Source organism: Cricetulus griseus, chromosome 6 (assembly GCF_003668045.3).
Source record: "Cricetulus griseus strain 17A/GY chromosome 6, alternate assembly CriGri-PICRH-1.0, whole genome shotgun sequence".
Lineage (NCBI taxonomy): Eukaryota > Metazoa > Chordata > Mammalia > Rodentia > Cricetidae > Cricetulus > Cricetulus griseus.
In genome coordinates, this window is record NC_048599.1 from 152,769,348 (window position 1) to 152,794,907 (window position 25,560).

Below are 25,560 nucleotides of genomic sequence, written 5' to 3' on the forward strand. Positions count from 1 at the left end.
GTTTGGAGCAAGGACCACTGCCAAAAACCCAACAGCTCTGCCTTTAAAATGGTTAACTAATAAGCCTGTATGGGTAGAACAATGGCTCTTTTTTATATAATTATTTTTTTAGATTTTATTTATTTGTATGTATACAGTTATCTGCATGCATGCTTGCACACCAGAAGAGGGCACCAGATCTCATTACAGATGGTTGTGAGCCACCATGTGGTTGCTGGGAATTGAACTCGGGTCCTCTGGAAGAGCAGCCAGCGCTCTTAACCTCTGAGCCATCTCTCCAGCTCCGAACAATGGCTCTTAACTAAAGAAAAATTGCAGGCGATTGAGCAACTAGTGCAGGAACACTAAGAATACCAAAAGTCCTTGGAATTCTCCTATATTGTAGTAAAAAAGAAATCTGGAAAATGGTGAATTAACTAATTTAGAGCTATAAACAGTGTAATTCAACCCATGGGTCCTTAACAGCCTGTAGTTCCTTTACCTTCTTTATTACCTAAAACATGCCCTATAATAGTTGTTGACTTAAAAGATTGCTTCTTTACTATTCCTTTACAAGAACAGAATGGAGAAAAATTTTCTTTTACAGCTCCTTCTTATAATAATGTGCAGCCAATAAAATGATATCATTGGAATGTTTTTCCCCAGAAAACGTTAAATAATCCAACTTTATGTCAAATATTTTGCAAATCAGCTACTGGAAATGATATATAAACAGCTTCCTCAGATTGTTATTTATCATTATGTGGTGATACCTTAACAGCTGCCTCTGATATTAATGTCCTTGAAAAGGTATTTACTGAGGTACAACAGATCTTACCTCAATGGGGATTGCAAATTGCCCCTGAAAAATTCAAAGAGGAGATTCTCTTAGTTATTTAGGATTTAAGTTGAGTACACCAACCTCCAGTCTCAGGTTCTCAGGGATCATCACCTTCAAGGGACCATCTTACAGACACAGAAATCCAGAATATTCATGGGCCTATGCCAGTGCCTCCACAACCCAGTTTTGCTGGTGTGAAACTGCTCATCCATAATTCATGACCTTCTAGAACCTCAGGGTGGCCATGTGGAAAATGGCTTCTTTGTAGAAGTAACTTGAGAGTCAGTCATGCTGGCTGAATCCAGTGACAGTTGTTTTGGTTAAGGGTGGTTTTCCTGTATGTACATCTGTGCACCTCATGTATGTCTGGTGCCCACAGAGGCTATCAGATCCCCTGAGACTGGAGTTAGTGCTGAGAGTTGATCCTGAGTCCTAAGGAAGAGCAGCCAGTGTTCTAACCACGGAGCCACCTCTGCCATGATTCCTCCTTTTAATGAATTCTAGCACCCAAGTCCAGGAATTGGTGCCACTCTCCTTTAGGGTATATTTTCTCACTTCAGTTAACCTGGTCAAGATAACACTTTATAGACAGCCTAGATGCTAATCGAAGAAGAAGAGGAAGAGGAGCAGGAAGAGAAGGAGGAGGAGGAAGGAAGAGGAAGAAGGAAGAAGAAGAAGAAGAAGAAGAAGAAGAAGAAGAAGAAGAAGAAGAAGAAGAAGAAGAAGAAGAAGAAGAAGAAGAAGAAGAAGAAGAAGAAGAAGAAGAAGAAGAAGAAGAAGAAGAAGAAGAAGAAGAAGAAGAAGAAGAAGAAGAAGAAGAAGAAGAAGAAGAAGAAGAAGAAGAAGAAGAAGAAGAAGAAGAAGAAGAAGAAGAAGAAGAAGAAGAAGAAGAAGAAGCAGCAGCAGCTCACAGGTAAGCCTGGTAGCTTGTTTCCCAGGTGATCCCAGTTCCTGGCCAAGTTGACAACACTAGCAAAATCATTCCCTTCTCCTCACACTGGCCCCCATGCTTCTCATCCTTCTCCCAGCAAGCTTATCTCATGCCAGTTTTCTTCTTGCTATGGGAGGATATATGGGCCTTGATAAGCTCTGAGGTGTCTCCTTATGATTCTCAGATCTGCGTTCCTTCTCATTTTTTCCTCATTGAGGATCCCTGTGCATTCATTCCCTTTGTGACCAGATCATGTTTTGTGATATTTGTATGTGTATGAGTGTTTTGCCTGTATCAGTGTTATTATGTGCACCATACTAACTGGGAACTGAACCCAGGTCCTCCAAAAGATCATCAAGTGCTCTTAACCACTGTGGTATCTCTCTGCAGCCATGGATTTTGTATTTCATACTGCTTGAGACGGTGTCTCATGTATCTCACCTTACTCAGTATTGAACTCCTTATTCTCCTGTCCCCACCTCCCAAGTGCTGGGCCATTCTTGCCCACCTGATATTTTTACCAAAGACTGCCGCAACACTGTATTGCATTCAACATGTTTTTATAATGTAAACTTGATTATTCTGTTGCAAAGTGAATCCTTGCCACCTTGAAGTTGGGTAGACTTTTAGCCTTGTTTCCATATATCAGAAGTAGCATTATGTCATTATTAAGACCACACATTAGCCTGGCAGTGGTGGCACACACCTTTAATCCCAGCACTTGGGAGGCAGAGGCAGGTGGATCTCTGTGAGTTCGAGGCCAGCCTGGTCTCCAGAGTGAGTGCCAGGATAGGCTCCAAAGCTACACAGAGAAACCCTGTCTCGAAAAACCAAAAAAAAAAAAAAAAAGACCATAATATTAAAAGCCATAGGCTTCTTTCTCTACAAATGTTTTACTCTTTTCTGCATGTATATATGCACACAATGTTTATACAGCACCTGTGAGGGCCAGAAGAGGGCATTAGACTTCCTGGAAGTGGAGTTACAGATTGTTGTGAGCTACCATGTAGATGCTAAGAGCTGAACACAGGTCCTCTGCAAGAACAGCCCAGGCTCTTAACCACTGTTCTGTTCCTCCAGACCCTTAATGCTTGTTTTTGAATCCTTCAGCTGCCATATAATAATTAAGTCCGTGCTGAGGCCAGTATGGAAGCTATAGGAAACCCAATGCAGCCCATATAGAGACACTGCATTGAGAGGTCCTGAGATGAACATGATGGACATCAAAACTGAGTGTGGTGGTGCACACCTTCAACCCCAGCACTCAGGAGGCAAGGGCAAGCAGGTGTCTGTGCCTTAGAAAACAGCCTGATCTACATAGTGAGTCCCAAGACAGCCAGGACTACATAGAGACACCCTATCTTAAACAAAACAAGATAAAAACTTGAACCAGTTCCAAGGACTAGATACCAATATACATGCTTAACATGGAAAGGCGAATCTCAACAGAAGACAAAGAACTTCAGGAACCTAGGGAATGTTCAGAGTAAGAGAAACAGTCTTGCCCAGCAAGAGTCCCAGATTGGTTATCCAATATTAAATGGTCAATCCTGAAATCATATGCACACAAGTGACATTATATGGAACAAGCAGGCTGTATTTATGTATCTAGGAACACACACACACACACACACAACAGCAATTAGAGGAATAGAAACCATTACTTTGAGAGAGACCAAGTGTAGTTGTTGGGAGGAGAAGGAAGGGGGAGAATGTTGTAATTAAATTTTAATTTCAAAAAATAAAAAAAACACTTTTAAAGAAGATTGAAGAAGTTCCCAGTGTGTCATTCTTGTGATTACACTCCAGTTGTACCTCATCAGCTGCATGAAAAACCAAGACTAGAGCCATTCCACCAATCCCTCCCCAAATCCCTAACTCACATAAAATTTGAAAGGCAGTAGTATCTACAAACCTTAGGATTCAGTGTGATTTATGATGAAGTAGCAGTAGATAACCAGAATAGTCTCCCTGCACCATATCCTTGGCTTTGTGCTTCCAGGTTCTCCTAGACTTGTGTGGATTTTCCCATATCTTTAGATCCTGAGGTGGGGTTGGCGGTGGAGAAAACTCACCTGCAGGTTAACATTGTAGGTGGTGTGATGGGGAAGTTGGGTAGGTCCACCTCACTGATACTCACAGCTGAAGCTGCTTCGGTTGGCTCATACACCCTAGTGAGGAGTTCTTGGGCTGGAGAAAACTGAGGTGTATTGTTGTGCCCAAATTCTGAACCCCTAAATCACCAAGAGGCCCTTATGATGCAAAAGCAATGAGTCTTTCATTGCAGTTGTTTAAAGAGCTGACCCCATTAGCTCAGGCTTTCTATCCGGATGGACAGAGAAAGGACCCCGAGAAACCACAGGACAGGAGTCTTATAGGGCAGCGTAAGGGGAGTGTTTAGGGGTACACACAGGCTCAAGATTGGTGTGCCTCCAGGCTTGGAGGGCTTGCCCTGTGTTGATTGGCCAACTGGTAGTTATGGCCCATAGGCCCTCCCAGGACGGTTGCTATGCTCTGCACAGTCACTGCTGTGCACTTGTTGTAAAGAGCCTTAAAGCATAGCCCGGCAAACTAACTTCTAATTGGTTCCTTGCCATGAGGCAGGCATCTGACCTCCAAGTGAACAGGGCAGGCCCATAAGGTCATGGCTGCCAAAACAGGGGTAGGGTGAGATGGGGGTGGGGTGGGGGAAGGGCTGGTCCCTTCATTATGTTAGGAATGTCCAGTATGCATAGTGTTAGCATCCAGGCACACCTGACCCACCCCTGGAGACCTGACAAAATGGCTGTCTGTCTCTCACCAACCGTGGTTTTGAAGGAACCAGCTTCCTTTTGGCAGCCATAACAGCCGAACACGTGCTTGCCATAAACCTGCCTTGGTCACGTAGAGGTCAGATGCCTGTCTCGTGACAAGGAACCTTAGTCACTTAGAGGTCAGATGCCTGTCTTGTGACAAGGAACCAATCAGAAGTTAGCTGGTGGCGCTATGCTTTACGACCCTGGGTGTGCTTTACGGACAAGCGCACAGCAATGACGTAGAGAGCATAGCAACCACCCTGGGAGGGCCTATGGGCCATAACAACCAGTTGACCAATCAACACAGGGCAAGCCCTCCAAGCCTGGAAGCACACCAATCGTAAGCCTGTGCGTACCCCTAGACACTCCCCTTACGCTGCCCTATAAGATCTTTTGGGAGACCCAAGGAGCCGTCTTTTCTAGCCAACCGCCATGGCGGGTGGGTAAAAGACCCGAGCTAACATTCGGTTAACTCGTTAAATTACAATAAAGCCTCGTGCAGTTTGCAGCAAGCTCTCGAATCCGCCTGGTGATTTGGGTGACCGCGAACCTGGCCTGAGACCCCGGATACTTGAGTTTTCGGGGGTCTAACAGTTTGAGCCCAATACAACAAGGTCTCTCCCGTGCAGAATCATAACACATAGTGAAGGGACCAGCTCCCCATTTTGGCAGCCATGACAGTAACACGTGCTCACCATGACCTTGCCTTGGTCACTAAGAGGTCAGATGCCTGCCTGGTGGCAAGGAACCAATCAGAAGTTAGCTGGTGGTGCTATGCTTTACGGCTCTGGGTGTGCTTTATGGACAGGTGCACAGCAATGATGCACAGAGCATAGCTACCACCCTGGGAGGGCCTATGGACCATAACAACCAATTGGCCAGTCAACACAGGGCAAGCCCTCCAAGCCTGGAGGCCCACCAATCTTGAGCCTGTGTGTACCCCTAGACACTCCCCTTACGCTGCCCTACAAGGTCTCTCTGCAGCCGGTTCGAACTGTCTTTGCTAGCCATCCGCCATGGCGGGTGGGTGAAAGACCAGAGATAACATGGGGTTAGCTCATTAAACAACAATAAAGCCTCATGCAGTTTGCACCAAGCTTTTGAATCCACCTGGTGATTGGGGTGACCTCGGTCCTGGGCTGAGACCCCAGAGGCCTGAGCTTCCTGGAGGTCTAACAATAGGATGTCCAGTATACATAGGACATGCAGAATTCTTTCCCTGGGGAGATGTAAACAACGCCTTCCCCATTCTTATAGGGTCCCAACAGCAAACAAAGTACAGTTCTCCCAGTGTTTAACCTGGAGAACCAATGAAGCAGTCATTTTGGAGTGTTCACCCAGCATAAGCCATCGGTCCCCTTTATTGAATAGAGTTGTCTCTTCAGTTAACCCCTTCTCCAGTCTATAAGCATTAGGGGACAAATACCCCTCGCCCCACCTCAATCCATATGCAATTAAGAACAAATCGCATACAAAATGACTGGGTGGGGTACCTGGAAGCCACAGCTACTTTTATATACACACACCTAGACAATAAATCCCCTGAAGACGTGAGACAGCTTTAGTCTGTGGCATTCCACATGACCATTGGTGTATGGAAATGAGCATTCTGACGGCGAATTCCCCATAATTGGAATATTGACGTGGCCATGACAATGTCTTGGGGAGGAATCAGAACGTACACCATTGCAATTATTGGCAAAGCCTAGCCTTCCAAGTGGTGATGGGCATGCGCACTACTATTTCTGTAGCTGCAAGCAGTAGTGGCCATGCGCAATACCAACTTCCGCCGGTATGGGCGAAAAGGCTGAGGTGTGGCCACAAGTGTCCTAGAGTGCCTATTTCCGCTTAGATCTTCACGTGGCTAGCCGTTGTTATCGTTACCAGGACGCCGTGAGAGTTTGGAGTCTGAACTTGGGGAATCCCGATCGTCCGCGGGCGGAAGTCGCGGCCGTGCGAGCCGTGCGCACAGCTCTGCGGTGCAGGGTGAGGTGAGCGGCGGCGGCGGCGCAGGGCGGACGCCGTGTTGCTGAGCGCTGGTTTGTGCTGTGACCTCCGGGGCGGCGGCAGGGGGATACCGGGGGTGAGCTGGGCTGGACTGGACGTCCTGTGCGAGTGGGGAGAGCAGGGTTGCCGAGGGAAGCGATGGAGCCTGCTGTTGTGAGCCTGGGGCTGGTGTCTGTGAGGGCGGCCGCGCCGCCTTCTGGACCGGGAGTGTTTGCATAGCCGGTGCCTGGCTGGAGTCCTCCTGCGAGAGGAGACACAGGAGAGGAAAGTGGAAAATGAGTTTATTCACGGTTTTGACTCACACCGGGGCCGCAGCATCCGTGGTCTGCCCAAGCCTCAGCAGTGTCAAAATTGCTAGGAGGAATGGGACTGTGCTCGAGCTCGTAGCTTTGGGGTGCCGGGGAACCGGGGCTTCGGGCCATCTCCCTAATCGCGTTATATTTCCCACTGGCAGCTGGTGCTGAGAAAGAAAAAAATAAATCAAATTTACTAACTTCTGTGGCCAGTTTTGAGTATTGGGGTCCTTGAAGATGTGTGGGTGCGTCCGTGCTGACCTGTCTTTGGGACCCTTATGGACTGGGATCCGCAGTTGAGAGCAGCATGGTGCTGTAAATAGGTGTCTGGCCTCCTGCAGCCCCGACAGGTTGAAAAGACTAGTTCGTTTCTCTTGGTGAAAAGCGGAGAGAGGAGGGGAGTTTCTTCAAATTAGCCATATCGGGTAGAGTGAACCCTGCGACCCTGTGTCATATAATGGTTGGGATTGCGGATCAAGAGATTTGCATAATAAAGTTATCTGGCTGGGTGCGGTGGCTCCCTTGGGAGGTGGTAGCTACCCTTTGCAGGTAGTACCTACCGGCAGGATCTCTGAAAGTGGCGGCTGCTTAGCATAGTAAGCATCCCCACTTCGTTTTTGCACGCGTTCGTAGATGTTTAAGAAGTCCCAGTCATAGTGTGTGTGTATTCTGCCTATCTTTTTGTTAGCGCAGTCCTGCAGAGTGTGCCTTACATTGTTAATCTGTTCCTTGTCCTAAACCCAAGGGGACCAATCTGTTTCCTCCCTGGTGTTTATTTGTGCTGTACAGTGAAGCCTCATCCTCATGCCTAATTGTCCTCCTCTGTGTGTTCGGAGGCTTTACAGTTTCTGGAATTGAAGATGACTGAATTTAGGACAGTGGCTTGTCTTTGGACCTTGAAGGGGGATGTGTTAATCCCACCATGCAAGAAGACCACTCCCATAATTTTGAGCCAAATTTGAAGCAAGCTTGATTTTTATTGGGGTGCACACAAGAGCTGACCAATGACTGCCTCCTAATTCAGGTTAAAGAGAGCAGTCCTGAATCCATTACTTAGGGCTCTTTGAAGGAGTAAAATTGTGAGTAGTTGCACAACAGATTTATTTTATTTGTCTGGTTGGTTGTTATTTGTTTCTTTTTCAAGACGTTTTTCTGTGTAGCCCTGGCTGTCCTAGAACTTGCTCTGTAGACCAGGCTAGCCTCGAACTCTTCAGAGATGAACTCAGGAGATCTGACTTCCTCTGCCTCTGGTGTCCTGGGATTAAAGGTGTGCACTGCCACAGCCCGGCTTGCAAAGCAGATTTACCTAAGACAATGGAGCGGTAAGGAAGTACAGAAAAAACTCAAAAGAAAAAAAACAATAGCCAGTAGCCATCATGTGATCAAGGAGAGGTATGGGGCTGAGTGTTCCCCAAAACAAGTCAAGTTCATAAGTTGGGGCAGGTCAGGTTCTGGGAAACAGAGCCAGAAACTTATTTTTAACAATACAACATAGTGGCTCTTGTCTTCAAAATGGAGTCAGGCAGGTTCCCCAGATGGTGTGAGGTGGGTAGAGATAGCCAAGCAAAAGTCTAAGCCAAAGTGAAGATAAATAGACCCAGCTGGCCTTGAACTTGGCAGTGATTCTCCTGCTTCTGTGTGCTGGGTTACAGGAGTGTATCCTGCAAATTGAAGTTCCCAGAAAATTAAAAAAGAAGTTCCTTCTGCCTAATTAGCTAAGAAATTGTTTGAGATCTTGTCCCTCCCTCTGCCACTTTCATTCTTCTGTTCTCAACAAGAGCCTCCTGTGGTTTTATCTCTACGTTTCACTTCCTGTTTATTTTAAAGCTATCAGGCATGTGACTTTGTCATGAATACAGGTTGCTGTTAGGTGAACCTGTCTCTAAGTCATTTTCTATTCTGAATATTTAAAGTTGTTTCTGGAAGCGGGTAGGTAGCAGACACTAGTAGGGCTCTAATTATTTTTGTCCATCTTGGAGCTAAGCTGATTCAGGGTGCTTTGATTTTGAAGATGAACCATGGCTTTACTTTTTTTAGGAGTTGTCTTTAGGAATGTGTCCTCTGGCCCTTAAGTAAGCGAAACTTAGGTGCTGTCTTTGCCTGGGTACCTTTTGAAAACACATTGAGCTTCAGTAGCATCTGAAGTTTCCCATCTATCAAGCACACAGAGCAGGTCAAACTATAGGACAAAGGTCTCTTTTCCTCTCCAAGCTTTCCTTCCTGTGCCACCATCATTGTCTTTCTGTTCTGCCTCACAACAGTAGGAATGATGTGAAGCAGCGGAGAGACTCATCTCCTGCATATGCAGTTAGTGACCTTGAGTCCGATTCTGGAACACAGCACACAGCCTCATTCGCCACTTAAGAAACCAGGCACACTAATGCTTGTGACATACAGTTGAGCTCTCAACTGAGCAAACACTAAATAAAATGGAGTTGACACTACTGATTTTTAGTCAATTTTTTTTTTTCCCAACTTTGAATCATGATGTGTGCCTGTTTGGGGAATGTGCCCATGAGTCAGGTGCACCTGTAGGCCGAAGGCTTCAGGTCCCCAAGGAGCATGAGTTCCAGGTGGCTGTGAGCCGCTGATATGTGGGTGCTGGGAATCAACTTGGTTCAGAATGGAAAACAGCAAATGTAAAGACTCAGTATGGGCTAAAAAGGGTTTTTACAAGTATACACAGAGAAAATGATGGGCAGGACAAATAAAGGAGCAACTGTCATTCTCCATAGAGCACCCTTAAACAGAAACAGCACTCTTTTATTTGTATTCTTCACTGCCACAGTGGGCTTGATTCCCAATGCCTGTCAACACCTGCATCTTCCTTTGGAAACTTCGAGTTACTTAGTATCTTCTCACAGTTAAAGGGTGGGAAATCTGCAGTTAATTCTTCATAAACATTAGTTCAAAACTGTAGTCTTTTGTTTGTTTCCTGGATCTTCATAAAATTAAGAGTTGGGTCAGGCATGGTGGCGCACACCTTTAATCCCAGCACTCAGGAGGCAGAGGCAGGCTGAACTCTGAGTTGAGGACATCCTGGTCTACAGAGTGAGTTCCTGGACAGCCAGGGTTACACAAAGAAACCTTGCTCAAAAAAAAAAAGAACAAAAAAGAAAAAGAAGAAAGAAAGAAAGAAAGAAAGAAAGAAAGAAAGAAAGAAAGAAAGAAAGAAAGAAAGGGAAAAAAATCTTAACCTTATCCACTACTCTGTAGTGTTTATATGATGCCTGCCAGGTAGGGCTAAAACTTCCTATGCAAATGTTGGACGAGTGTCCCACAGTCGTTGACTTTCCAGGACTTTCTGTGTCTTTGTAGATCCCTGGGTCAGGCCAAGTCATTCATAGCACAACCAAGCTGAGTTCTGCTTGTCAACTCTACTCAGAGGCTCCACATGCTCACCCGAATCCTGAGGAAATCCGAGACCTAGAGTAGACACCACAGAAGACATGACTACTGATGTGAATTTCTTCCAGAAGCCCCAGAAACTGGAAGCAGAGGAGCAGGATGGGTCATGTGAGGTGAGGTTCTGTTCTCCAGAACTAGAGTGTAGAGACATTGGAAGTACCAGATTGTAAGCTTTGTTCCTGAGGCGACCTCGATTCTCAGGCTCAGGGGGCTGAAATGCCAGTATTTTCTCATCTTGTCATGGCATCCTCATTGTACTGCTTCCTGGGGAGACGACCTGTTTCTATTCAACCCAGATACAGGGGACTGGCAGGACAGAGAAGTAGGTATAGCTGAGTCTATGAGTCTATGAGGTATAGCTGAGATCCAGAGATTATTCTGGTTTAATTCCGGGATCACAGATGAAGAGTGGCCTCTAGAGACATGAACAATTTGAGCAGTTGTGTTATTGACCTCCAGTATCGATGATGGTTTGTGAAAGCTGTATCTCCAGATCATCCCCCACCCAGTGTGTCTAGCTGATGGGTTTTCTTACTTGTGGACCTGTGGATTTGCCTGCCTCCACGCTTTCACTCCCATTCTCTTTTAGGAAAATGGCGTTCTACCCTACTTCAAGCATCTCGTTTACAGTTTAAGCTGCTGTGCTCTACAGAACATAACAGCTACTCCTTACTTTGTCCCGCCCAACATTTTCTCTGTGTATATTTGTAAAATGCTCCTTTGAAGCCCATGCTGAGACTTTACATTTGTTGTTTTACCAGTTTTTCTAAGAGTAGAAGTTCATACTGTAGCATTGAACTCCAAGAACCCACACAACTCTAGACAAGTATAGTAAGGCTTAACAGCTGCCATCCTGCTTAAATTTGGTGGAGAAATTCTGCATGACAGGGTATCTTTTTTTTTAAAGATTTTATTTATTTATTTATTTATTATGTATACAACATTCTGCTTCCATGTATATCTGCACACCAGAAGAGGGCACCAGATCTCATAATGGATGGTTGTGAGCCACCATGTGGTTGCTGGGAATTGAACTCAGGACCCCTGGAAGAGCAGTCAGTGCTCTTAACCTCTGAGCCATCTCTCCAGCCCATGACAGGGTATTTTTATATACTGTCTTTCACATTATATATTGATTTCACATTTTTTCTTTTTTTCTTTTTTTTTTTTTTCCGAGACAGGGTTTCTCTGTGACTTTGGAGGGTGTTCTGGAACTCACTTTAGGCTGGCCTTGAACTCACAGAGATCCGCCTGCCTCTGCCTCCCGAGTGCTGGGGTTAAAGGCATGTGCCACCAACGCCCGGCTGATTTCACATTTTATGCCTGAACATAAAATGTGAAATCAATATTTTTGTGGAAAGTTTAAGTGTACTTCCTGGAAAAAAAAATCACTAAAAACATGGTTATTTACTGTATTTTTCTGTTGTTACAGAGATTGGTGTCCTTTGAGGATGTGACTGTGACCTTCAGCCAGGAGGAGTGGCAGCAACTGGACTCTGCCCAGAGACGCCTGTACCAGGACGTGATGCTGGAGATCTGCAGCCACCTCTTGGCAGTGGGTGAGCACAGCTGGCCCGGGGATCCACGATGGGTCTTGTATTTTTCTCTTTGCAAAACTTGGTGGAATATCAGAAATCTGTAATGATCTCTTAGTTGTTTTGTCCCTGCTTCACTCCGTTGGTTACCTTTTATGTGTTACTTAATGTTGACTTTTGCAGTTAGCCAGTACAAAGTTTATTGGATACCCTTCAAAAACTAAGACGATGCGACAAATCCAGTAGCCTTGCAATTCACAGGGTATCCCAGGCCAGAGGCCATCCTTAAGATGAAGAAAGTTGATTTCCCACATCAGAGGTGTCTGTGTCGAGGTGAGTGATACTACCAGGTGAGGTAGGTAGTTGAGAGGTGTAAAATCAGCCTACTGACTTACTCATCCCCTCAGTAGTGGGCACCTAGATTGCCCTACTCCCAGTTTTCATAGTAAACACTTACTACATTTTAATATGAGCATGTAATAGGGACAGAAAGATGGTTACTGGATATTTGCTTAAGTTTCCTTCTAATGATCTATACAAATTTACAGTTCATGTTTGAAAATCATGAAGAAATCACACATGGATTTGTGTTTGTGTTTGTGCATCTTAGTTGTCAAGAGTTGACATTATCAAGGTGGTTAATATATTGTTTGTGTAATGAGTAGAAGAAATGTTTCTTAGCTGGGCGTTGGTGGCACACACCTTTAATCCCAGAACTCAGGGGCAGGCAGATCTCTGTGAGTTCAAAGTCAGCCTGGTCCACAGAGTGAGTTGCAGGACAGGCTCCAAAGCAATACAGAGAAACCCTGTCTCGGGGGAAAAAAATGTTTCCTTGTTTTGTATGAGAGAGAGAGAGAGTTAGAAGTGTGTGTGTGTGTGTGTGTGTGTGTGTGTGTGTGTGTGTGTGTGTGTGAGAAGAGGCCCAAAGCATGCTAGAGTTACACGTGGTTATGGGCACCCATGAGGGTGTTGGGAACTGAACTTAGGTCCTCTGGAAGAGCAGCAGGCACTCTTAACCACTGAGCCATCTCTCCAGGCCCTTTTGTGATGTCTTTTCATAATTATTTAGAGCATCTTATTATATCTGTTATGTAAATAACTTTTCTATGTATATATTTTTTGTATGTTTTATCTTTCTTTGGTCTTCTAATGCTTTCACCCCATTTACTTATCCCTTCATCAATGTCCTTTTTCATCCTGGGTCTTTTGTGTCCTAATTGTGGCACACCATATTCCTATTTAATATGTTCCCGTGTAATCATTCTTTATTATGTTTGTGTATATATATTTATGATCCTGGGTGTGCACCTGTCCCTCACCCCTGTGGAGCTCTGAAGACAACTTGCAGGGAGTCACTTCTCACCTAGAGATCAGACTCAGATCCTCAGGCGTGGCAGCAGGCCCCTTTACCCACTGAGCCATCTTGTGGGCCCAGCCATACTTTCTTATAGGAATTGCCTTTTAGAGCCATTCTGTGCTGATCTCTTTGTCCTCCTGCGGCAAGTTTTGTCAAGCTGATACAACATAGAACTACCTGGAAAAATTCTTGATGAGAAACTATGTTAGGTTGGCCTGTGGGTATGTCTCTGGGGAATTCTCTTGATTGACGTGGGAAGACCCATCTCTGTGGGCAGCACCGTTCCCTGGAGTCGGGTCATAGCCTCTGGGAGTACAGACAGTGAGAGGAGTGGAAAGGATCGAACACGGGATAGGTTATTAACTGGTAATATATTGAGAGGAGCTAATAACCAGATTTGGCACTCCGAGAAGTCCAGCCCCAGATGCCTCCGAGACCTGGTCTGAACCCTGAGAGAGGAGTGCCTCCTCTCCTTGCTCTTTATCCTACCCCTCTACATACCTGTAACCACGCCCAAGTGGTACAGGTATCCAGGGTCTCTCCCTACAGAGGAGTAATCGGTATGCATGTGTTCAGTCTTTCTCGTCCTTTCAGTTTCCCACCACCTTGGATTCCCTGAAATGATGGAGTATAACCCAGAATGGTAAGGTAAAATATGTCTTTTTTCCCCTAAGTTGCTTTTTGTTGGTGTGTTTTATCACAGCAATAGAAATGAAACCAGGACAGGCCTCACATTTGAATTGTGGTAATGTCTGTGTTAGCCTCTGCAGTCTCTCTGTGTGGTAAACCTCCTGCTCCTTAGGACTGGTCTTGTGAATGGTCCCCTTCCTTGTTTTTGAGACATGTGAACTGGGGTCATCCTCATCCAACTTAGAAAGTACTTCCATTGGAGGAATTTTAGTCTCTTGCTCTCATCCTTGAGTTTATTACTTCTCAGTTCCTGCTCAATTTTATTTTCTATTATACACTTTACATGACTGCTTAATTCTGCTAAAACTCCGTTTCCTTATTTAGATGTCTTATTCCTATTGAGATTTTTGGATTTCACTTAGGAATTCAGTTAACATTCCATTGATAGGTTTTCTTATAGCAAATATTTCTATTTTCTTTCTCTTCTTCCTAATAGATTTGATGCAAATACTCAATTATTTTGTATGATGTAGAATTCACCAGTTCTTTCAGTGGCTATATATTTCCAATTTGCAAATGTCCCTGAGTATTTTTCCTCACTTGTGTGCTGAGCCAAGTATAGATAGGTAGGTCTCTGTTAATGTCTGCTCTGCTGGTATTCTCTGTTGCATACAATCTGTTGATAAGATTGTCTTTTCCAATTTTTGTTTGTTTTGTTGTTGTTGCATCAGAGTTAAGCCCTGTAGACAGCAGCTTCAGCAAATGAAGAATTGCATGTATTGAACTTCCAAAGATAAGCAGAAGATACTGTTTTCCCTATTTTAGAAAAATTTTCAGTGTGCTAAACTAAATGGAAGGAAACAGGGGGTAATGGACAGTGTGGAATAGCAACAATAGAAATGAGAGTCACAAAAGTGTCCTTAGTGCCTTTGTCCTCTATGTTTAGGGAAAGATTCTTGAAATGCACCCACCAACAGGAAGACGCAGGGAAGAACTGCTCTGGTTCACATGAAGTAGCCTCACCCTAAATGTGAGCTGACATGGGAGTTGATTTTGGGGGCACAAGGACTGGCTATCATAAAGTAATTTTGAATTGGAATAAAGGACCAGATGAAGCAAAGTTAGTTGAGTTAGAGTAATATTTTTCAACCTTCCGAATGCTGAGACCCTTTAATACAGTTCCTTATGTTATGGTGACCCCCAACCATAAAATTATTTATGTTGCTACCTCATAACTGTAATTTTGCTACTGTAATGAATCATAATGTAAATATTTGATATGTAGGATATCTGAGATATGACCCCTGTGGAAGGGTCAGTCATTCAACACCCCCAGAAGGGGTGGGTCATGACCCATAGTGAGAACCCATAGTTAGAGGATATGAATAAATGCTCAAAGTTAAGAGAAATTGACCATTTTTATGTTGAGGTTGTTGAGATATAGTGGAGAAATAAAATGTATTTTAAAGATGTATTTTATTTTATATGTGTGAGTGCTTTGCCTGTATGTATGCCTGTGTACCATGTGTGTAGCCTGGTGCTTCAGAGCCATAAGAGATTGTTGAATCCCCTGGAACTGGAATTATAGATGGTTGTGAGTGCTGTGGGTGCTGGGAGCCAAACTCAGGTCTTCTGCAAGAGCATCAAATGTTCTTAACCACTAAGGAAAAGATAGCCTTTCAGCCCAATATTGGCAATTTATGGATAAGCTTTTCAGAATCCCTGTGGTGCAAAGTTTATAATATTCCAGATGGATGCTGAAGGGTTGACAATATAACATCAAAAGGATAAGTGACGACAGTAGTATGTAAAGTTGATATTTATCAATTTGTTACTCCTGCTGGGCGTTGGTGGCGCACGCCTTTAATCCCGGCACCCAGGAGGCAGAGGCAGGTGGATCTCTCTGAGTTCAAGGCCAGCCTGGTCTCCAGAGCGAGTGCTAGGATAGGCTCCAAAGCTACACAGAGAAACCCTATCTGGAGAAACCAAAAAAAAAAAAAAAAAAAAAAAGAATTTGTTACTCCCATACTAAGGGATGAGAACAGGACAACAATAGTCATTTTCTAGGTCTACTAGCCAGTCTTGCCAAAATAGTGTCTTCCATGTTCAGTGAACATGTCTCAAAGAAACTAAGGTGGTTGTAGCTAGTGAGATGTCTCAGTGAGTAGCATGATTGCTGTGCGGTGGTAAGAATCTGAGTTTGAGTTCTAGCTCCCATTGAAGAGGCTGTATGCCTATAACACTAGCACTGGTGGTATGACATCAGGGGCCTGGTGGACAGTCCAGCTGAGATTGTGCGCTCCTAATTCAATGAGACACCCTGTCTCAAAAAATAACTAAGTAAATAAATGGAGAGCGATAGAGAAAGCTATCCAAAGTTGGTCTCTGGCTTCCACATATACATGCAATGTTGAGTACACAAATACCACACACAATAAGTTGGAGAACCGTAAAAGAAAGATACTTAAAGTCTACTTCTGCCTCTACAATTGTACATACAGGCTAACATACTCATATACAGTCACATAGAAAATGTGTACACACATCAAAAGAACAAAAAATTGGGCAGTCTAGGCAGGTGACTCAGTTGGTAAAGTGCTTGCAATGCAAGTATGAGGACCCAGGTTCAATCCCTAACATTCCCATAAAAACCTGAGCACAGTGGCTCACTTGTAATTCCAGGGCTGGATTGGCAGAGACAAGAGGACCCCTGAGGTTTTCTAGCACCCGGTCCAGCTGAACTGGTGATACCCAGATTCAGTGGCGGACCTTGTCTCAAGAAATAAGGGTGAAAATGACTAAAGAAGACATTGAACCTTTGACTTCCACATGCACGAGTGAACAAATGTACAACTGTGAAACATTAAACAGATAAATAAGACACAAAAATAAAAATTTGGGAGTATAAAGTTTGGGAGGAAGGGCTTACAAGCATGGGTGATGTATGTAGCTAATCCTTACAAACAGAGGGAAAGAAAAAATGTAGCAAAAAAAAAAAACTTTACCAGGTGAGAAAATGGTCAGAGACTTTTCTCTAGAGCTAATGAAGTCCTTTGCTTACATCCCTTTCTTCTGATGTACCAGTGATGGCCTTGTCTGTTTTCTCCCATACTTTTTTATCATTCTGTATCACAGTCCTCTTGCATAAGTTGGTTGTCTTTCACCAAATCAAGTCTTGCCAATAAATTATCTAAGTCATTTTGTCTACTGACTGGTGCTTCTGTTTCCTCAAGAGGAAAACAAGGAGCATAGGTATAGGTTCATTGTGGGATGGTTGTGAGGATTACATGAGCTCATGTATTCACTTCCTGGTTCTGTGTTGGAAGAGTCAGTCAAACAAAGAGTTCACTCCAAGATGGAATTTTAAGGCCTATGTGGCAGCAGGAAGTGCCAGCCTCTGATGGACTGAACTAAACCTACCAAGGCATATTTATTGATTGTTACACAAAGTTGGTTTTTTTCGGATGAAGTATTTCCTCGTGCCAAGGTCCCTAATCTAATCTATATGTCCCTCTAAAGGAAAGCATCACATGCCCTCTTGACTTTAGTCCTGTAAAGTATACCACTCACAGTACCCAATAGTCTAAGAGCCTCAGGTATTGTCAGAGGTGTCTTGTGACCAAATTAATGCAAAGGCTGTAAACAACCCTCAGAAAAACAATTCTACAAATCACAGAAAACAATCACAGTTTTCGCCGGGCGTTGGTGGTGCACACCTTTAATCCTAGCACTCGGGAGGCAGAAGCAGGCGGATCTCTGTGAATTCAAGGCCAGCCTGATCTACAGAGCGAGTTCCAGGACAACCTCCAAAGCAATACAGAGAAACCCTGTCTCAAAAAAAAAAAAAAAGAAAGAAAGAAAGAAAGAAAGAAAGAAAGAAAGAAAGAAAGAAAGAAAGAAAGAAAGACAATCACTGTTTTCCACAGAGATTCTTCCAGGTCAAAGTACTCCTAGAAAACAGCTGTTCAAGTGTTGTCATATTATAAGGGCCATTATAGCATTTCTTACCATTGTCAGCATTATTACTATCTGACACTGATTTCTTTTTGTTCACACTCTGACTCCTCCATCATGCTCACTGTGTTCCTTCATCTCTTCTCCTAACAGGGAAATCACAGCATGACTCATCACATCAAATTTGTGTGAAACCTGCATTTCCAAATGATGTATCAAAAGAAATCACTGAACGCGGTTCCTACCATTCCACTACAGAGGATCTGTGGAAGGACGGTGACCCTACAAAAAGAGATCAGCAAAACCAGATCCCACTCTTGAGTTCTGGTGCTTTCTTCAACCAGAAAACGCTGAGAAGTGACAATAGTTATGAGTGGGAAGCAACTGGGAGATCCATTCCTTTAGGACTTCACCTCATTTCTACCCAAAAGAGACTTCCAAAATGTTGCTCAATTGAAAAAACTTTGCAGCCTAACTCTAACCTTCAAGCAAATAGTGAACATCAAAGCAGTTCCACAAAGCAGCCTAATGGCATTGTTGAATCCTGTCAGTTCTTCACACAAGGCCCTTCTAATGCTGTGTGTACAATTCCTAACAGGGAAGAGAAAGCATTCAAAGGTAAAGACTTTGAAAGAATTCTCAACCCTAAGCAGCCACTTCTGCAGCATGAAATTCTTTCTGAGGACCAGCCAGTTGAATATACCAAATATACTGCTTTGTGTCAGCAGCAAATCACTAATACCATAGAGACACCTTTTATTTGTCACATATGTGGAAAGTCCTTCCTTCAGAAATCTCAGTTGAGTTCTCATCCAGGAACAAATAGAGGAGAGACAGCTTCTGAATGTCCTGACTGTCTGAAATCACTTACAAGTCCATCCAGCCTGCAGGTGCCTCAAGAAGTCCACACAAAGGAGAAACCTTACAAGTGCCATGACTGTGGGAAATCGTTCAGTTATGCCTCCCACCTAAAGGTTCATCTTCGAATACACACAGGTGAGAGACCTTATGTGTGTTCTGACTGTGGGAAGGCCTTCAGCCAAAAGTCAGTCCTTACCACACATCAGAGGATTCACACTGGGGAGAAGCCTTACACATGTAGCCACTGTGGGAAAATGTTTGTTTATGCCTCAGATCTGAAGAAGCATAGTCGGTTTCACACGGGGGAGAAGCCTTATGAATGCCCTGACTGTGGGAAGTTGTTCAGTAATAAATCCCACCTGCCTGTGCATCATCGAATTCACACTGGTGAGAGACCTTACAAATGCCGTGACTGCGGGAAGTCATTCAGAAGAAAATGCCACCTTAAAGTCCATAACCGAGTGCACACTGGGGAGAAACCTTACATATGCTCTGAGTGTGGGAAGGCCTTCAGCCATAGTTCAGTTCTCAGCACACATCAGAGGATTCACACTGGGGAGAAGCCTTACACATGCAGCGACTGTGGGAAAGCCATGTCATCCAAAGCCCAACTGAGTGAACATCAGAGGATCCACACGGGTGAGAAGCCATTTGTGTGCATGGAATGTGGACGAGCTTTCAGTGGCAGGTCTTCTTTACAGGCACATCGCAGGACTCACAGCAGTGAGAAACCTTTTGTCTGTCCCAAATGTGGGAAAGGCTTCCTGCGCAGGTCACAGTTGTCTTCTCACCAACAAACTCACACTGCTGAGAGCCCTTAGGAGTGCTGCATGTGTGTTGCAATTTCTGTCACACATGTCAGCTGAACGTACATCAAATTGAAATGGAAGAAAACGTTGCCGGTACTTGACTAGGAAAGTTTTCAACAACTGAAGGCTCATCTGTTTCGTTCTGTGCGGAGAGACCTGAGGTGGGTTTTCAATGCAGAAAGTCCTTCAAACACAAGTCAGATTTCAGTAGACCCAGGGACTCATACCTCACACTGTTCTTACAGATACTGTGATCATATGGAACGCTTTACCACAGTCAATTCCTTAGCAATACTTTTTTTTTTAACTTTCTTTTTTTTGGGGCGGGGGGTTGTTTCGAGACAGAGTTTCTCTGTGGCTTTGGAGGCTGTCTTGGAACTCACTCTGTAGACCAGGCTGTCCTGGAACTCACAGAGATCCGCCTGCCTCTGCCTCCCAAGTGCTGGGATTAAAGGCGTGTTAACTTTCTTTTTATTTATTCTTTGTAGACAGATTTTTCTTTGGGGCCAACAGCTCATAAAGAATGACACAGACTTATTAATTATGAAAGCTCAGCTGATAGCTTAGTCTTGTTTCTAATTTGCTTATAACTTAAATCATCCCATTTTTATAATTGACTTTCCACCTTGTGACTTCGTTACCTCATCTCATAATGCCTATCCTGCTAGCTCTGTGCCTGGCTGGCGACCCCACCCTTCCCAGCCTCCTCTGTGCCTGGAAATCCTGTCTAGCTATTGGCCATTCAGCTTTTTATTAAACCAGTCACAGTGTTAAGGAATAGTCCACAACAGTTTTGTGTCCTTCACATCATACATCTGGATCGTATTCATCCTGTCCCTTTGTATCCACCCTCTGCCCTTGCAACCACCCCCCCACAAAATAAATTTAAGAGAAAAAAGAAAAACCAATTTTGGCATGGAAGCTGTAGTGTGACACAGTAAACCCTTTTGTCCATATGTCTTTACTTGAAATCGTTCATTGCAAGGAGTCCATTGGTCTGGTTCAAGGCCTCTGGTTTCTGCTACACTATTGATGCTGGCCCCTCACTGGGACTCCTCTTGGATATCCTGTTGCCCTGTGTCATGGAGATCCTACAGCTTTGGGTCTTTTCCATGTTACTAATTTAAATAAAGAGACCTAATTATAGCTATGCATTGGTTATTTTAAATATACAAGCTATATCTGAGGAAAAGAATAAAGGATCTGTAAGGAGAAGTACAAACATCCATGGTCATACATTGCTGTTTATGTGTGTGCATTCCTCTGGGTACACTTGTTTGTGGATGTTCTTGGGTACAATGAGAAATCTTTTCTTGATAAGACAAGTATCTACCTCCTCCCATGTATTCCACTGAAGCCCATCTTAGGGAATCAATGAGTTTATTGGGCATACTTAAAGAACATGAAGGATACTTTCAAGAGCCTTGGTGACCCCAAAGCAGCCACACTCCTTTAAAGTCTCACCCCAGCATGGATGACAACTTCCCCATAACTGCATGGATGACATCCCTTCAGTTAAGCTACCATAATCTATACTTCAGCATCTTCTAAGACCATGAGGCTACAGACTCAAATTGACAGGGGTGTAATTGAGATACCAGGTGAGGGATAAGTGGCCCTCCATACCTCTCCTATGAGGGAACATTAAAGATACAACAAACCCAACCTCAAGGGTCTCTTAAATGTGATCCTAGATGCTCTGATGAAGATGATGGCGTTTTGCTCAGATGATGTGTGCCCATGCAAGTGAGGATGTCTACAGGCTACCTCAGTTGTCATTTTTTAGACCTTCCCTCTTGATTGACAGTTTCTTATTGGTCAGGTCATTCCCCAAGTAGTCTAACCTGGGTGGCCAGTGAGCTCTAAAGACCCACTTGCTTTCAACTCCCATCACAACATTATTGTGCATACAAATGTGTACTGGGGTCAAACTCAGGACCTCACACGTGTGAGGCACAGACTTGACTATCTGAGCCATCTCCCTGGCCCTGTGTTAGATGTTAAAGGACTATTTTGACACAGAAAGAAATCTTGAATAATGATTTGAGCTAAGTCTCTCTGTAGTTAATGGTTTAAGGTATATAGTTACCAAACTCTAATTTTAAAGTTTGTGGGAAATTGTAACAATCATCTGGTAAGACACAATTTTTTTTAAGTGCCAGAAGGCAAATGACACACGTGTATCTTCATGCCTAAACATGTTTGCACATTCATTTGTAGGAGTGTAAGATCTGGCCAGCATTTAAGTATGTATGTATGTTTAGATATCTTCTCCCAGTTACACACCCCTGTCACCACCATTGGAACTTGAGCATCTTTTAGGCTCTTTATGATAGGGTTCCCTATGTGGCAGCAATGCCATTCCCCTCATCCCAGCCCCAGTACTCAATGGAGAAGTCAACAATCCTTAGGTAGTAAATGTGGCATCTGGCCAACGACTCTTACGGGAGACCTTGATGGGCAGCTAAGAATAAGAGATGGTTGGAAACAGGGAAGTGACAGACCAGGATCTCTGGTGCGTTTCCAGGGGAGGCCAAATCCTGACAATAATAGTAGGTAAGAACAGACAGCAAAAAGATCCCCCTGCTTCATTTCTGTGCAGCATCCCAAAGAGGCAAATACATAGATTCAGCAGGTTCGGTGGTTGCCACAGGAGAACAGAGAGGGACAGCATCATGGGTGTGGGTGCAGGGTTTCATTCTAGGGCATAAAAGTATTCTGGAGTTGAATAGTGGCCATTGTTATGTAGTGGTCACTGCTGAATTTACCACGTGAAATTTCTCTCAACCACAAATTACAGGACTGTAGTTTTCATATGTTACAAAGATCTAAAGAGTCTGCAGGGACTGTGGTATGGCTCACTGCTTGTCTACACATTTAATCCGGTATGAAAAAGCAAAACAATGAGTTTGTCCTACATGGGTATGTTACAGTAAACCTTTCCGCCAAAAGCTGCCGGAGCCCTGCTGCCACATGTGCTCTTTACGCCAGCCGCCCGCCTGAGTTAGGGCCCAAATTAATGCACAGAGAGACTTGTATTAGGTAAAATGCTGCTTGGCCAATGACTAGGATTCTCATCTGTTAGCTCAGTCTTTATTATCATAAATTATATATTTTATAAGACTTATTGGCATCCCTCCTTGCCGGTGGCTCACATCCCGCCACTGGAGGAGTCGAAGGGAAAAAGGGACCCTTCCTGTTTCTCCTTGCTCTATATGAGTCTCCTTGCTATGTCACTTCCGGCCTGGATCAACACTTCTCTACTACATTTCCCAGAATCCTTTTTGACTCCTAGTCCTGTCTAACTTGCTGCCATTGGCCAAGCAGTATTTTATTCAACAATCAATAAGATAAACATACACAGAAGTACTTTCCCCATCATCTCTTTTCTGTCTAAATAAAAAGAAGGATAACTTATCTTTTATAATAACTGAAGAAAACTATAACCATAACTATCTGTCTTCAACTCTATCAAAGACCACAGAAGGTAAATATATAAACTCTAGAATTGACAGAGACATCTGGCTACCTGGACAGTCACCCTAAGTTCCTCTGTAACGTTGGGGCATTCATCTTCAGCCCAAGGCCACAGTGTGTCTGGCACACTTCTCCATTTCAACATGAACCCTTCAGTACTGTCTTGTTTTGTAAGTTCAGCAGTCATTTTCTTGTGGGTCCTGCATGTCCAGTTTATACAGCAACAGACAGTCCAGGCAAGAGCAGTTTCTTGCCCAAATGGCTAATCTTGCCATGTTGAAAGCAAACTCCATAACGAGTTTCTTCGATGCCCATCCTCCTTTCTGACGTAATTGGTGTGCCAGGAGCAGTTGTGTCTCACTACCAAGAAAAACCCTAAACCATTTAAATGCCATATTTCTGTAGGTCTTTGAAAGGTTTGAAGAATACCTAACCATCTCAAATACATCTCTGTATATCTAGAAAACCTAACTAACCTAATTAGAAGTTCTGATTATCATAGGTGATTATAAAACCTGTATTTAATTATGCATATCATTTTAAAAGATCTGTATAAACATAATACCTAAACAAGAGGAGACATACACATATCACAAAATTGACCTTAAAGTTGTATCAATAATTGAAAATATATACTAATTGTAAAGTATTTATTCCTATACCCTATTCCTCTTTTTTTTCTTTAAAAAGAGATTGACTATGTTCATTATCATTTATAACTAACCCCATTTAAATGAAACAAACATTTATAAACAATATTTGGGGATTTGGGTGTTGTTCCTTCTAAACTGCTTCCTGCTGATTGGGGGCGATGTTTATACCATTGGAATCATGATAAAACATAGAAACCTGACCAAGTCCTTGTTTTTGAAGTCTGTAAGGCTGTATATTCTCAGCTTCAGGGGGTCTTGCTTGATCAAACCATATTAGTCTGGAAGGAATCCACAGCTTTTGATTTTCTGTGGAAACACAAGTAAAAACTTTTTTTTCACGAAGCCTGTCCTTAGACTTAAATTTTGAAGTCAAAGCATTTTTAAAATGTATAAGTTGGATTAATTTAGCAGCATTTTTAATCAAATGTATTTTAGCAGTAAGTCTTTCCTCGGCAATCAAACAATTTAAAGACAACAATATGGCATACAGTATCCAGATTCTCTGTGTATTTTCCATCTTTATGTGGCTTTTTTATTACTGTATTTTTACTTTCTTTTTTTCCCGAGACAGGGTTTCTCTGTGGAAATCTGCCTGCCTCTGCTACCTTCAGCAAATCCTACTGGCGTGTGCCACCGCAACCGGCTACTCTATTTCCTCCTATTATTTTTTACTCTCACAAGCCTACATATATTTTTAAACGCAGTGTAGACCTTTAAAGATTTTTATCTGAATCTATCTTTATCATCTTGGGGGTGCCGAGTCCAAGGCCCAAGAGCGCCGGGACGGGGCGAGCCTATGGAAGCTGCTCCGATGCCTCTCAGCGGCCTGACAGGGCAGGCTGTGGCGGCAGGTTTCCCTCTTTCTCTGGGAACTTTGGGGCATTGGGTCATCCCGCTCACTGGCACCATTCTGTTACGGTAAATCTTTCTGCCAAAAGCTGCCCAAGCCCCACGGCCACATGTGCGCTTTACGCCAGCCGCCAACCTGAGTTAGGGCCCAAATTAATGCACAGAGACTTGTATTAGGTAAAATGCTGCTTGGCCAATGACTAGGATTCTCATCTGCTAGCTCAGTCTTTATTATCATAAATCTATATATTTTATAAGACTTATCGGACGCCTTATTGGCGTCCCTCCTTGCCGGTGGCTCACATCTCGCCACTGGAGGAGTCCAAGGGGAAAAGGGACCCTTCCTGTTTCTCCTTGCTCTATATGAGTTTCCTTGCTATATCACTTCCGGCCTGGATCAACACTACATTTCCCAGAATCCTGTTTGACTCCTAGTCCTGTCTAACTTGCTGCCATTGGCCAAGCAGTATTTTATTCAACAATCAGTAAGATAAACATACACAGAAGTACTTTCCCCATCATGGGTAGGTGAAAATGCTGTTGAATTGACCATTGTCTAGAATTGTCAAAATTTAAAAGATGCGGCTACATTTTGAATTGTTGATGTCAATGACAGGTTTGTGGACATATGTCCAAGACTATAATGACACATTTCTTTTGGCAGAATGAAATCAGTTATCCACAGAATTTGGGTCTCTTGTGTAATTCTGTCCTGGAGGGAGTTTTAGTGGTTACAAACATTTACTGTTCTTCCAGAGGACTTGAGTTTGGTTCCCAGAATTCAGTATCAGGTAGCTCACAAATATCTATAAGTCAAGCTCAGGAGGAGGATCCATATCTTTGGCTTCTATGGGCATCTGCACGCATGTGTGCATACCCACACCAATGCATATAATTCAAAGTAATAAAAATGTAAACGATGGCAGAAGCAAACAACTTACAAGTCTCAGGAAGTTACCAAAATGTAAGATTCAGAAAAGCCTCTCAAGGTTGTAAAGTAGTAATTCCTGCTGGGCATGAGAAAGTCTCCGATCATAAAGCTGCCTGAGAGCTGTACAGGGAGCTCCAGGGATGCAGTCATCACCCATGCTCAATGGACTTCTGTTGATGCAGCTGCTTTTGAGTCATACAAGCCATTCAAAAGAATCTCTCATTCATACTTCAACAAGCCCATTACTAAA

General features: G+C 43.6%; 2 protein-coding genes across 2 annotated transcripts; both read left to right on the plus strand.

The window, feature by feature from the left end:
- The first annotated feature begins 6,401 nt into the window (after nucleotides 1-6,401).
- On the plus strand, nucleotides 6,402-12,541 carry LOC118237623 (zinc finger protein 175-like). Its single transcript, XM_035446880.1, has 4 exons — nucleotides 6,402-6,537; nucleotides 10,165-10,367; nucleotides 11,687-11,813; nucleotides 11,973-12,541. The coding sequence occupies exons 2-4, from the start codon at nucleotides 10,296-10,298 to the stop codon at nucleotides 12,011-12,013; spliced, it is 240 nt and encodes a 79-aa protein (XP_035302771.1). The 5' UTR covers nucleotides 6,402-6,537; nucleotides 10,165-10,295; the 3' UTR covers nucleotides 12,014-12,541.
- Nucleotides 12,062-22,417, plus strand: LOC100763730 (zinc finger protein 660; the record flags this gene model as incomplete). Its single annotated transcript, XM_035447103.1, has 2 exons — nucleotides 12,062-12,122; nucleotides 17,884-22,417. Coding segments are annotated over 2 exons (1,590 nt in total), but the record flags the coding sequence as incomplete, so codon positions are not given.
- Nucleotides 22,418-25,560: the final 3,143 nt, after the last annotated feature.